At 44.8% G+C, this 13,764-nt stretch overlaps 1 protein-coding gene across 1 annotated transcript in view; it reads right to left on the bottom strand.

The window, feature by feature from the left end:
* Positions 1-13,764, bottom strand: part of CUL1 (cullin 1) — a 359,727-nt gene that overhangs the window by 209,062 nt on the left and 136,901 nt on the right. The window contains exon 6 of the mRNA XM_029589582.1: positions 2,915-3,005. Within this exon, the coding sequence (XP_029445442.1) occupies positions 2,915-3,005 (91 nt within the window). The remainder of the gene's footprint in view (positions 1-2,914; positions 3,006-13,764) is intronic.

Raw genomic sequence — 13,764 nt, 5'->3', positions numbered from 1 at the left:
CATGTACAGTCAATTCCATAAGGACAACATATGATGTCCCCCTGCCAACATCATCTGGTTCATCCTTATCCTCTCCTTGTCCTGCAGAGATTTTCAGAAATCCTATCAAGATGATGGCCTAAGATTAGAATTAGAGAAATTAACAACCAACTCTGGCAATACAAACACGCGGATGAATTTATTCTATGACACCTCCCTGAACTGTGTCGTTGACACAACTAACTGTTTGGGCAAATTGTGCAGATGCACAGGCGCCAGGAACAAGGCAATTTGTAACAGGCTTCCCCACTATTAATTTGAAATGCTCTCTGAGAGCTGGAACACAACCTATACAGATGTAGTCCCTTAGGTCTAGAGAGAACAGTCCACTTCTCCCAAACAGGAACTAAAGTGCCAAGGGAAACCCTATCAAGTTTCCCTATTGGGCATCTGAATAACTTTTTTAGGTTTAGGATGGGCCGAGTCCCTCCACTTCTGAGGATCAGGAATATACCTGGAGCAGAATCCCATTCTCTTATCTCTGTTGAACTGGTTTGGGCTCTATGGGTCTCTAAGAGAGAAAGATGCAACAGTTTTTGCTACTGAGAGCCATTCTCCTCCCTTCACTGATTCTCCAATATGACAGCAGTAGCCTGCTGCAGACAGAGTCGAGGGGGCGATGAGAAGCATTTCCTTCCACTACAGCACCCCACTCATAAGACCCCAGCTATGAATAGAGGGGTTAGAATGGCAGTGGAGAGGGCATACAGTGGCCTTATCACTGAACCACCACTTCCCTCAGGCCAAAAAGGGGTCTCCAGCTCCTGGCAAGTAAAATGTCAGTTATCAAACCAACCATGCAAATTCTGCACTCCAGCACCCCATCTCATAGTGACCTTAGAAAGTCATGGTGTTTTGAGGGAATCGCTCTGACAACACTTTAGTTTGTGTCAGGTCTCACATGTATTGGCATCTAAGCGACTGATAGTAGGCTATGCCATAACTGGGCACAGCCCTTAATAGAACATCCTTCTCCGAGAACCCAAGGAACTAATATCCTTAGGCTCCTTGGAAGTGGTTTTGACCATCTCTGACACACAGTAATTTATTGCTTTTTAAAATCTTGAAGCCTGGATGCAATAACTGTGTCTAACAAATCCTAAACAGGACTACCAAATACCAGGAAGGGCTTGGACTCTTCTTTATAGCCACAACTGAACAGAATGGCAACCAGCATTCTTTTCATAAGCTCCCTACAAAAGAGGTGATTCAGAGGGTGCTGCTCTTAGAGGAGTCCTCAGATCACGCTCCTAGGATTACCTGATTAGAAGTATCTCATAAACTTACCCGGTTAGTAAGCATCAGTTGCCTAATCCCATGGGGGAGCTGATGCTCCAATTCCATGGGGGCATTGAGGGAACTTACCTAGAGGCTAAAAATTACCTGAGGACCCCTGTGAAAAACCGCTCCTGCAGCTCCAAAAACCTTCATTGTAGCAATGAAGGGAGAGAAAGATGAATTGCAACCTGCAGGTTCTGAGGAAAAGATGAGACTGAGGGGACCAGCATGGAATGCAGGCGAGTGGCTAGGGATGCATACACCCAGTAAGACATTTTCAAAGCTTGTAGAAACTCTGAAATCAAATTCCATGCCGGGCTCCATCTGATGATATCAACCATGTGTGAGGACTACCATCCTGCTTGTCTTCAGAGAATGTTTAGAAATACTTCTTGCTTCTTAAATTAGTAATGGTACTTCAATTCAATTTCAATTTATTACTTGACTAATCGCATTTCTTAAAATTAAATCAAAGTGATGTACATAATAGTAACAATAAAATATATGCAAATAATGTATTTAAAAAAAACTTAAAAACTAAAACAAAATGAAATTAATAAAAAAAAAAAAAAGGAAACACACAACCATAAAAGGCAAATACAAGTACATTAAAAACAGAAATGGTGACAAATTCAGCACAAACTAATCAGTTTTGAACCACTGGTAAAATCTATTAAACCACTAAATTAACATGCAATATAAAATTAATTTGTATTAAGCCTTTCACCTATGGGTTCCTTATACTGGAATAGATCTCCAATATAAAACTCTGGAGTGATGCTTCCAAATTCCACTGGTTTCATCAAAATGATAAAGTCTCACAGGGCCAAACATGCTTTGAGACAGAGAAGTTGTCCTACATTTATCCAGTTCAATCTAATTGTGCTTTCCTCTATATCCTAACCTAATGGGTTACTATGAATTCTGACTAGACAGGAACACAAATTCTAGGCTCTATTTTGTCTGAGACCCTATACAAGAATTACCTATGATGTACAGACCATGCCTACAGACGCTTGCATATACTGTCCTACTGAATGTTTAATCCAGAACATATTGATACAATGTGGTGCGCAAGAGGGAGGGTTCTTTGTTGCAGTAGGGAAATCAAAAGAGATGTGGGAGAAATAAGTCACCTAAATCTTGTATGAAACAATTCAGTAATTATAGAAATGTCATACAATAAAGGGCATCAACTATGATGAAGGCAACCTTAAAGTAATCAATTGTATATCAACCAATGCTTTTCCTAGAAATATTTTTATTAATACATTTAATCTATTCTTTTCTAAATAGGAAAACAACAACAGAACTGAAGAGGCTGAACATGGTCAGATTTCTGTGAATGTAGTGCAGTGGACAGAGCAAAGATGTTGGTAAGCCTGATCAATAAGCAGAATAGTTGATCCTATGCACAGAAAAAGTTACTATCATAGTTCCCTAGAAATATCACCTAAAAATGGTTAGCATTTCAACAGATAGTGTTTTGCCAAAATTCCAGTGTAAGACAAAAGAATGCCTTAACTATTTGGTGGACAAAATAGAACTTTTTGTGCACTGACAGCACATTAGACAATACAGGTTGAGTAAAATTTACCGTAGGACTGTACAACTCCACTGATCAGCCTGGTGTTGATGGTTTCACCATTTCTTTCCTTTTCAATCAGTTTCAAAACAGCATTCGTTACCTTTTGGAACAAGTTTTGATAAAATAGCTTAAACCAGTTCATTCTAACAAAAGTTACTATAGTTTAAATGTCAGGTTCAATTATTTTGACAGCAAAGGACTAAATTCAACAAGGGTTTAAATAAGTCATGACAAACATTTAACACAAGCACACAGGAGATATGCATGGCTAAAAGCCAAATGGATCCAATTTGCCAAACTGAGTTTAGACCTGATTGTCAAAGCGACTCAAGTGCATAAAATTTTATTTTATGTCCATTAGTGGTGCTTTGAAAAATCAACCAGGGGCCAATGCACATTCTGAAGGGCAGAGTTGGGGTGGGGAATATGACATATGCACACTTTTGTATATTAAAACTGTGGGATCCACATTCTACCGCTGTGCTAGGTAGCTGGTTATACATAACCGGCTAACTACTGATGTATATTCAGCGGCACGATACCTGGCTATCTTAAAGTTAGCTGGTTATGTATTACTGGCTAACTTTAGGACAGCACTATGGCCCGACCAGAGTTAGTCGAAGTTAGCTGGTTAATTTATCCAGTTTACTCTGCGCCTCTCTGGAATGCCTCCCACCTGCCCCCGAAATGCACCCAACTTATCTGGCAAAATTCTAGCCGGGTTACTAGTTATCTGGCTAGAATTTATCTGGATAAGGGCTGAATATGTAGCCGGGTAAAGTATGGTGTGTATAAGTTTGCTCTGAAAATCCTTGGTAAAGTTTGCATTGTACACACAGACTTTATGGCTATATGGGGAGCTATAAAATTACCCTCTAAGTGCATAACACTCTCTCCACAGAGTATATGCGCTGGCTTGTAACTGTATGAACAGGCTGTCCTTGATTTGCACACATGGCAAAAATGGTCATGGCTCAAACTTGAGTGAAGCCTGGGGCTCTAGAGCAGTGATTCTCAACTGGTGTGTTGCGGCATGCCAGTGTGTCGCAACTCCCAGTGTCCCACTGCCCCGGTTGAGCTTCATTTTCTCCCATTTTCTCCCATTTTCCAGCCCCGCGCAGGCCAATTGGAAGCACCCTCCTTCTACCTGCCAGTGGGAGTAGGAAGAAGGGAGAAAGCCTCTGATTGGCTGGTGAGGCAGGAAAAAGGGGCATCGCATAGCCCAGGGCTGGGGTGGTTTGAGGGGGTTGGGAAGAATGGCAATGTCGAAGCCCGACCCCGACCCAGCAAGGCGCCACAGGAGCTCATCCCTGTGGTGGCGAAGAGGAAACCCGACCCCGACGAAGCAAGGCCGCCTCGGGAGCTCATCCCTGTGGTGGCAAAGAAGCCCAACAACTAACGAAACAAGGCCGCCACGGGAGCTCATCCCCATAGCGGTGAAAAAGAAGGCCGGCGTAAAGCTGCGGCAGAACTGGAGCCCATACCGGCAGCGCATGCATGTGAGAATGGGAGTCTGGGTGTGGGGGTATGGGCGTGAATGGGTGCCTGGGTGAGAGCTTGAGGGTGTGGGTGCGAATGGGTGCTTGGGTGAGAGCTTGGGTGTGTGATTGAGAGAGAGACTGGTCAGGAAGATGACTGGTGTGTGTGTGTGTGTGAGATTGAGAGAGAGACCAAGACTGGTCGTGGGGTCTAATTGGGTGTGGGTGTCTGTGTTGCTGGTTGTGGGCGCTAAGGAAGAGGACTGTGAGGACAGAGCTTCAGCAGCCCTTGCTGCTTCTGGTGAGTGCTATTGGCCTGGAAGGGCAAGGAGAGGAGAGTTGCTGGAGAGGGTAAGTAAAGGTGGCTTTTTAAGTTTATTTTTCTTGATTGACTGCCATTTTAATTATTGGGTATTATGCGATGTCTGCTGTTTTGAAATATTTTATTGATATTTGGATATGTTTTACTAATTTTTATGAGTTTTTAATTTTTGGATGTTATTCTGTTCATCAGCTGTTTTGTAACATTTTTAGTATAGCTTTACAATTATTTCTGTGTGGGGCTCTAATAAGAGGTGTATTTGTGTTTAGGGCCTGATTTAATATTTGCACTGTTGCCTTTTCATAGGTAGGGTTGTTACTGTGAGTGTGTTCCATAATACAGGTGTAACTTTGTGCGGATTAGTTTGTGTGCATTATTGCAGATCCTGGGACTTTGTTAGGTACTATATTTCTCTTTCCATTTCTCCAGGTTTGCACTGCATGCAGAGAGGCTTTTTTGGTTTTCCATTCCAGTTTCTGTCTCCATATTTATAATTTGTGTTTTTTCTGTACTTGGTGAAGGTCAGTTCAGGGTGTGTGACCGAGGAGAGGTATTTTACTGGCATTTAGGCATTTGTATCAATCTTATTTGTTGTGTTTTCTCAATAGGATATACGTTACTGGTAAATTACCGTCTTTTCATAAGGAAGGCTATTGTGCCTGGTAGTAAAGGAAGTTTGTTTTGCTTTTACTGAGATGTCATCAGAACTAGAATATCTTTTTTGTATGGTAAGTAATGCCCTAGTTCTGCTCTGCACCCATTACTGGGGGTCGAGAGGGTACCTGGGGATGCAGAGTAAATGTTTACATTTAGCCCTGTGATGGTCACATGTTCACTGCGTCATGCATGTTAGAACCATCTAGCAGGTGTGTCCTGGCCAAAAAAAGGTTGAGACCACTGCTCTAGAGGGAGATCACCACACTAAATCAGTTTGCTTAGGCAGACAGCATCCTAGGTGTCTACCATATATTTACCTGGTGGGTTATCACATGACAATGAGTGAACAATAAACAGCTGTGCTTCAGTGATGTGTTTATATACAAAGAAATCCCAGTTACCAAACAGGTGGCCTGAGGCAGCAAATTACTTGTGTCAGTGGGTGTACAAATTCAGAATGTAAAGTGTAAAAGATGTAAGAAGAAAACAAGAAAACTCAAAAGGGAGTTGGGGGAGTGGGGAGACTGTCACCAGTTACTGTCCAAAATCATTTTAATTTAAGTAGCAGCAACAATCTCAGTTGTAACACTAATCTCAGCAGACAAAGACCAAGAGGTCCATCCAATCTGCCAAGCAATATGTTCAGGGTTGTAACTGCTACTCCATGCAGATTACCCAAATACAGAAAGCAGAGTTGCTTACCTGTAACAGGTGTTCTCCAAGGACAGCAGGATATTAGTACTCACACATGGGTGACATCATTAGACTGAGCCCCGATGCGGAAAACTTATGTCAAAGTTTCTAGAACTTTGACTAGCACACTGAGCATGCCCTACATCAGGCATCCACTGGGGGTCCCTCTCCAGTACTGTAACAGAATTATAATTAAAACAAAAATAGGAGAAACTTAGGGAGGCTTCAACTGAAGCAGACCCCGCATGAATCATACAACTATAGGCTGTACAGAGATGGGCGTACCATCTATACCTTAGTGGTACGCGCCAACCGCACTGAGATGAACTGTAACGGAGTTGGTTTTTAAGCCACCTTCCAATAGGTGTAGAAGGTAATCAAGCAGTTTGTGTGTGAGGCAGAAGAACGGATCTAAAGTCTTCTGCTCACACCACATGGAAAACCACCTCCATTTCAGTCCATAGGTCTTTCTAGTGGAAGGCCTTCTAGAAGCTATCAGGACCCGAGACACATCCTCAGAGATTGAGAGGTTGCAGAATTAACCTCTCACCATCCAGGCTGTGAGTGACAGGGCCTAGAGATTGGAATGCCGCAACCTGCTTTAATCTAGCGTGATGAGATCCGGGGAAATCCCCAGACTGATCGATCTCTGAATGGACAGCTCCTGTAGGAGTGGAAACCAGACCTGTCTCAGCCAATGAAGGGCTATGAGGATCATGGTCCCTTTGTCCTCACAAAGCTTCAAGAGAGTCTTCACCAGTAAGCAAATCAGGGGATACGCGTACAGAAGACCCTTGCCCCCAATGACTGGCAACGGTGTCCAAGGCTGGTTTCTTGTCTAACCTGAACAGGAAGCAGAACAGAGGTCCCCAACCTGTTGCAAGGGGACACAAATAGATCTATGTCCGGGCTCCCCCAGAGGCAAAATATCCGATTTGCTACCCCTTGGTCCAGGGACCACTCCTGGGGTCTGAAAGCTCGACTCAGCCTGTCCACTACCACTTTCTTTGTCCTGGCCAGGTACATGGCTCTGAGCACCATCCCATGGGACAGGCCTACGACCAAATCTGGACCGCTTCTTGTCACAGGATGTCCGATCCCATGCCTCCCTGCTTGTTGACATACCACATTGCTACTTGGTTGTCTGTTTGGATCAGGACAACGCTGTTGGACAGCCGATCTCTGAAAGCCCATAGCACTTACCTGATCACCCGAAGCTCCCGAAGTTGATTTGACAAGAGAGTTCCTAAGCGGACCAGAGACCCTGGGTGTTGAGTTCATTTACATAAACTCCCCACCCCAGGGTGGACACATCTGTGGTTAGGACAATTTGGGACGGGGGACTTCGAAAAGAGATCCCCCGTTCCAGATTTGAAAGTACCCGTGACTAAGACAATGAATCCTGGAGAGACGGGGTGACTCAGATGCAATCCTGGAGAGACGGGGTGACTCAGATGCAATCCTGGAGGCTCTGAGTGGCCTGACACCACTGTGACCTCATGATGCATTGGATTCTGCGCATGTGTAAACGTGCCAAGGGAGTGACATGGACAGTTGTGGCCATATGGCCCAACAGCCTCAACACATGCCAGGCTGACACCTGCTGGCTCTGCCGCGATGGTCAAGTGATGGCCCTTTGACAAGGCAGGAAGGCCTTGGCCTGAGCCATGTCTAGCAGGTCTCCTATGAAGTCCAATTGAAAAGACAGGCTGAGATGGGACTTTGAGTAGCTGATGATGAACCCTAGTGTATCTAAGACCCATATGGTCAAGCGCAGGGACCCAGCAGCCCCTGCCTGAGATATGCGCTTGACAAGCCAATCATCCAGATAAGGGAAAACATGCACTATCTGCTTGAGGAGGTGGGCCACCACCACAGTCCAGCATTTTGTGTAGACTCATGGGGCTGACGCTAGCCTAAATGGTAACACCCAGTATGGGAAGTGCTGTCTTCACACCACAAATCAAAGATACTTCCTGTGACCAGTGAAGATCTCGATGTGAGTATATGCGTCATAAGAACATGAGAATTGCCATACTGGGTCAGACCAAGGGTCCATTAAGCTCAGTATTCTGTTTCCAACAGTGGCCAATCCAAGTCACAAGTACCTAGCAAGTACCCAAAACATTAAATCTCAAGCTACTACTGCTTAATAATTAATAGCAGTTTATGGATTTTTCCTCTAGGAACTTATCAAACCCAGCTACACTAACTGCTGAAACCACAACTTCTGGCAATTAATTCGGGAGCTTAACTTTGCGCTGAGTGAAAAAGAATTTTGATTTGTTTTAAATGAACAACTTGCTAACTTCATAGAGTGCTCCCTAGTCCTTCTGTTATCTGAGAGAATAAATAACATGCCATCAGTTGCGGACATGATTTTGCTGCACTGGAAAAACATAAACCCAGGCAGCCTTGGCATTTTTTCGTTTTTAGTCATTTTTTTTTTTTTTGAAGAGGAGAAGCACTCCGTCCTGCAGCGCGGAAGAAAACGACTGAGGAAAGATGGGAGCCACGCGGGAAAGCACATGCAGGCGTGCACAGACTAAAACTCTATGTCCTTGGAGAAGCTCCGCCACCTGGCTGCCCGGAGGACATCCCAGACAGCAGGGCTAACTCATCCCTGCTTATCTATGGGAAAAAGAATTTTCTTCAATTTGTTTTAAATGAGCTACTTGCTAAGTTCATGGAGTGCCCCCAAATCCTTCTATTATCTGAGAGAGTAAATAACCAATTTAGATTAACTTGCTCATGTCCTTTCATGATTTTGAAGACCTCTATCATATCCCCCCTCAGTCGTCTCTTCTTCAAACCGAACAGCCCTAACTTCCTTAGCATTACCCTCATAGGGTGGCCGTTCCATGCCACTTATTTTGGTCACCCTTCTCTGCACTTTCTCCAGTACAACTATATCTTTTTTGAGATGCGGCGACCAGAAGAACTGCACACAGTATTCAAGATGCGGTCTCACCATGGAGCGATACAGAGGCATTATGACATCCATCGTTTTATTTGCCATTCCCTTCTTAATAATTCCTAACATTCTGTTTGCTTTTTTGATCGCCACAGCATCCTGAGCTGACCATTTCAATGTATTATCCACTATGACTCCTAGATCTCTTTCCTGGGTGGTAACGCCTAAGATAGAACCTAACATTGTGTAACTAGAGCATGGGTTATTTTTCCCTATAGGCCTCACTTTGCACTTGTCCACATTAAATTTCATATGTCATTTGGAAGCCCAATCTTCTAGTCTCACAAGGTCCTCCTGCAATTTATCACAATCCACTTAAATTTATGCAGAGTATTTAAATCTCATGTCATCCACAAATTTTATCACCTCACTCATCACATGCCTTTCCAGATCATTTATAAATATATTAAAAAGCATCGGTCCAAGTACAGATCCGAGGCACTCCACTGTTTACCTTTTTCCACTGAAAACAAACCATTTAATCTACTGTTTCCTGTCTTAACCAGCTTGCAATCCACAAAAGGTCATCACCTCCTATCCCATGACCTTTTTTTTCCCCCAAAATGATTTTTATTATCAGTTTCCGTAAGTCACAACCGGCGGCAACATCACCACCACAACTCAGACACTAATACATGTGACACAGCAACATTTACATGTACAACCACCAGTGCATAATATATGCAAGACATAGGCCTGGCGTGTAAATATATTCAATCATCCATCCATCCACCCATACACACTTCATCCCCTCTATCATCCACAAACATATGCCCCCCCTCCCTTGCCTCCCTCCTCCGAGACCGAGTTGGGATTATGGGATTTAAATAGCAAACACCTAGTCCGACAGAGGAGGTTAAGGTTAAATACCACATCGTCTTCTAACCAGTAGAGCATAATTACTTTGCATATCCGTAAGCAAGAGGTAAAAAAAGGCAGTCCAGCAATTACAGTAAACTTTATCAAGCTTACGATGTCCCACAGTATGATCCAGCCACTCTAATTGCATAGCCGTCGTCATCCGCTGATACCAGGCTATGACAGAGGGTTGAGAAGTAGTGTCCACCCAGACGGCCAAGATAGTTAGACATGCCAGCAACATGGCACATCACCCGAATCAGTCCAGGAAGGCCCGCTGTGGGTGCGAGCTGCGCAGCTGGACTGCCGCTGCTTTTGTCACTGGAGTCCCGGTACATTTTCCTATATCCTCCATCACTGTCGCCCAAACCCGGCCATGGTTTCAAAGAGCAGCAGCCGGTGGAGTAAGGAGCCGTCCGCTCTCCTGCATTTAATGCAGCTCGGGGAGGGCAGGAGTTTCATATGGAAGTGGTGTACGTCATCGCAGATAGCATGATGGAGTATTCGGAATTGAAGCTCTTTCAAGCCCAGATCCGATATGTGAGCATGTAGTGCTTTGAAACAGCCGGCCATAGCAGCAGAAGTCCATGCACCCCCCATCATGGCAGTCCAGTACGAAGACAGTGTCTCCAGGTGAGGATGCTGGCGAAAGCCCTTACCAAATGTGCTCCAGCTGGCAATAGAGTTTTTCACACTGGCAGTGTCAAAAATGGATGTGGCAAAAGCATATTCAAAGGCGAAAGCCTCAGCCGTCCGCTTCTAGGTAATGGCGGGCCTGGAGATAGGCGAAGAAGTATCTGGGGAGATCTGAAAAGCAGTAGATAACGATGGAAATGTCTGAACCATAGATGTCTCCCCGCTATACATATGGAAGATGAAAGCTATGCCACGTCGTATCCACTGCTGGAAGATATACCTGCAGTCCCTGCCTGGAAGGAAGACCGCATTACCTGTAAGGGGAAGTAGAAGAGAAGCCAGGCGCGTCAGTCCCCAGGCAGCGCGAATCCATTGCCAAGCTCGTATACACGGGTAGAGTAGGAGCAGAGGAAATTCCAAAGTTCGTAGCACGTTTGGGCTGGCGTGTAGAAGGAACAATGGAGCAGGGTTTTTTTTGTTTTTTGGGGGGTTTTTTTTTTTTGTTTTTTTTTTTAGCAAACTTGGATCACAGTACATATATGAGTCCGCAAGCCATTCTCCGACAAATCTCAGTTGGTAGGCGACATTATAGAGTCGGAAGTCTGGTAAGCCCAGGCCCCCTTGCTTCTTAGAGCTGGTCAAAATAGATTTTATCCGTGCCCTTTTGCTGGCCCAAATGAATTGGGTAATAGCTGACTGAAGGATTTTCAAATCTTGTGCTGTAAGCCAGCAGGGTAGCATATGTAATTTGTAAAGAAGTTTGGGAATGATCACCATCTTCACTAAGGTATAGCGACCAAACAGGGATAGGGGGAGGGACCACCAGGCTGCCATCTGAGATTGTACAGTAGCCAACACTTCCTTGTTTAAAGCGTATAACCTTTTTAAGTCCCTAGGGATCCAGACCCCTAGGTATTTGAGTTTGTCAGGGGCCCATGTGAACGGGAAAGTGTCCCCCCCAAGTATGAGGTAGTCGCGGGTCAAGGGCCAATGCCTTCGATTTCGTAAAGTTAATCTTAAGGCCCGCTACTGCCCTAAAATGATTGAACAGCTGGATAATGGTGGGGATACTCGTACGAGGGCGGCCCACAAAGAGTAAAATGTCATCGGCAAACATAGCTATTTTCAGCTGGTGGCCCCAATGCTTAGCCCCCAGAAATCCCGGTCGCAGCATAAAAGAATTGCCAAAGGCTCAATTGCCAGGACAAATAGCAATGGTGATAGGGGGCACCCTTGTCGTACTTCGCAGTGGAGGAAAAAGTGGTCCGTAAGAGCTCCATTAATAAGTATACGTGCACTAGGGGTACTATATAGGGCCTCCATCCAGCCCATAAACATATCGCTAAACCCATAGTGTCGCAGGACCCAGAATAGGTACTCCCAAGAGATAGTCAAACGTGTTTTAGCATCTAGGCTCAGAATCAGCGCCTCCGCTGTGGGCCAGTAGGTTAAAGCCGCTATCAGCCAGTGGACATTTCTCACCCCTGTCTGCCCCTGACAAACCTCGTTTGATCTGAGTGGGTCAATTCTGGAAGTGAAGAGTTTAGCCTAGTCGCCAAAACTGCAGCTAGGCTAACTCTATGTCAACATTTATGAGAGATATAGGGCGATATGCTGCCACATCCAGTGGGTCCTTACCCTTCTTAGGAAGTACCACAATCGTCGACTGATTCATATTAGGGGCTATCAATTTAGTAGTACCTAAGTCATTATAAAAGGAGGTCAATGTGGGGAGGAGAGGAAATTTCAATATGTGGTAGAATTCAGCCCCCAACCCATCTTGTCCCGCGGCTTTCCCCAGTGTCAATCCCTGTATCGCTGAATAAACTTCCCCATCTGTGATCGGTGCATTCAGGAGAGCAGACTGAGCATTAGAGAGTGAGGGCCAGGGGAGATTTTGGAAAAAGGCCTCAGAGATGTGGGCATTGTGAGATTTGGGACTATATAAAGCGATATAATATTCTAAAAAGAGAGAGGAGATATCTGCTTGTGAGACTCGGTGATTGCCATCTTTATCTTTTATGCCTGTAATGATAGACCGCTGCTGTCGGGTCCTGACCAAATTTGCTAAGAGTTTACTGGGCCGATTACCATGTTTGTACAACTGATATTTGTAGTAGCGTAAGGATTTAGTAGCCCGCTGGTGTAGCAGGAAATTTAGGGCATTATGGGCATGTTCTATGTAACAGCGCGCATGGTCAGACATGACGTGCACATGTTGCAGCTGAAGGGATTTAAGTACCTGGGTAAGATGCAAAATCTCCTGATTACGGGTCCTGTTTAATTTCGCTACATATGCGATATGTCCCCAAATTACTGCCTTACCAGCCTCCCACAATGTGGCAACGGAGATTTCCAGGGTAGCATTAGATTTTATGAACTCCTCCCAGCAGGTTTACAAGTAACTATGGAAAGCTTTATCCAGAAAAAGGTCGGGATGCATGCGCCACGAGAATGAGGGGTGGGCCATGTTCCCGATCTCCAGCCGCACAGCGGGTCGGATAGAGATATGGCTCCAATAGTCACCTGTTATGCTCTCAGGAATAGTGTATCAGAGATCAGGATATAATCCAGCCATAAATACACTTGATGCGGGTGTGAATAAAACATGTAATCCTGTTCCCTGGGATGCAATAGATGACAAACATCAAGTAGTTTCAGCTCCTGTTGGACAAAGCTAACTCCCATCTGAGAATCTCTAAGGCTCGTGAGTCTAGGGGGTTTACAGTCAATCGTTTTATCTATTACTGTGTTAAAGTCCCTGGCCACCACCAGTCTATAATCGCCGAGACCCAGAAGCCAGGCCACCAGATCGGTAAAGAAAGCATGAGAATACACGTTAGGGGCGTATATGTTACAGAATGCCACTTTCTGCCCATGTAAAGTTCCCGCCATAATTACATATTGGCCCTTGTGGTCCTGCCACACTCGGTCTTCCTGAAAGGGGCGTTGTTTGTGATCTAAAATGGCCATCCCTCGCTTCCGAGAGGTAAAAGACGAGTATACACCCCGGCCTACCCAATCCCTCTTCAGCTTCCCATGTTCTCTATCCGTCAAATGGGTTTCCTGTAAGAATACTATATCGGATCTCAAGTGGCGGAACATGGTTAGTACTTTGTAATCCATCAACATTGAGGGACATAACCTTGACCTTAACCATTTTTATCTTCAAGACATGCAGTAGCAAGTGAGCCCCACCAAGGGCTCTCTTTATGCGTAACTAAAGTCCCAGGGCCTCCCA

This window comes from Rhinatrema bivittatum, chromosome 2 (genome assembly GCF_901001135.1).
Source record: "Rhinatrema bivittatum chromosome 2, aRhiBiv1.1, whole genome shotgun sequence".
In the NCBI taxonomy this organism is placed as follows: Eukaryota; Metazoa; Chordata; class Amphibia; order Gymnophiona; family Rhinatrematidae; genus Rhinatrema; species Rhinatrema bivittatum.
The sequence above is the reverse complement of the archived record's forward strand: the minus strand, read 5'-3'. Positions and strand labels throughout refer to the sequence as shown.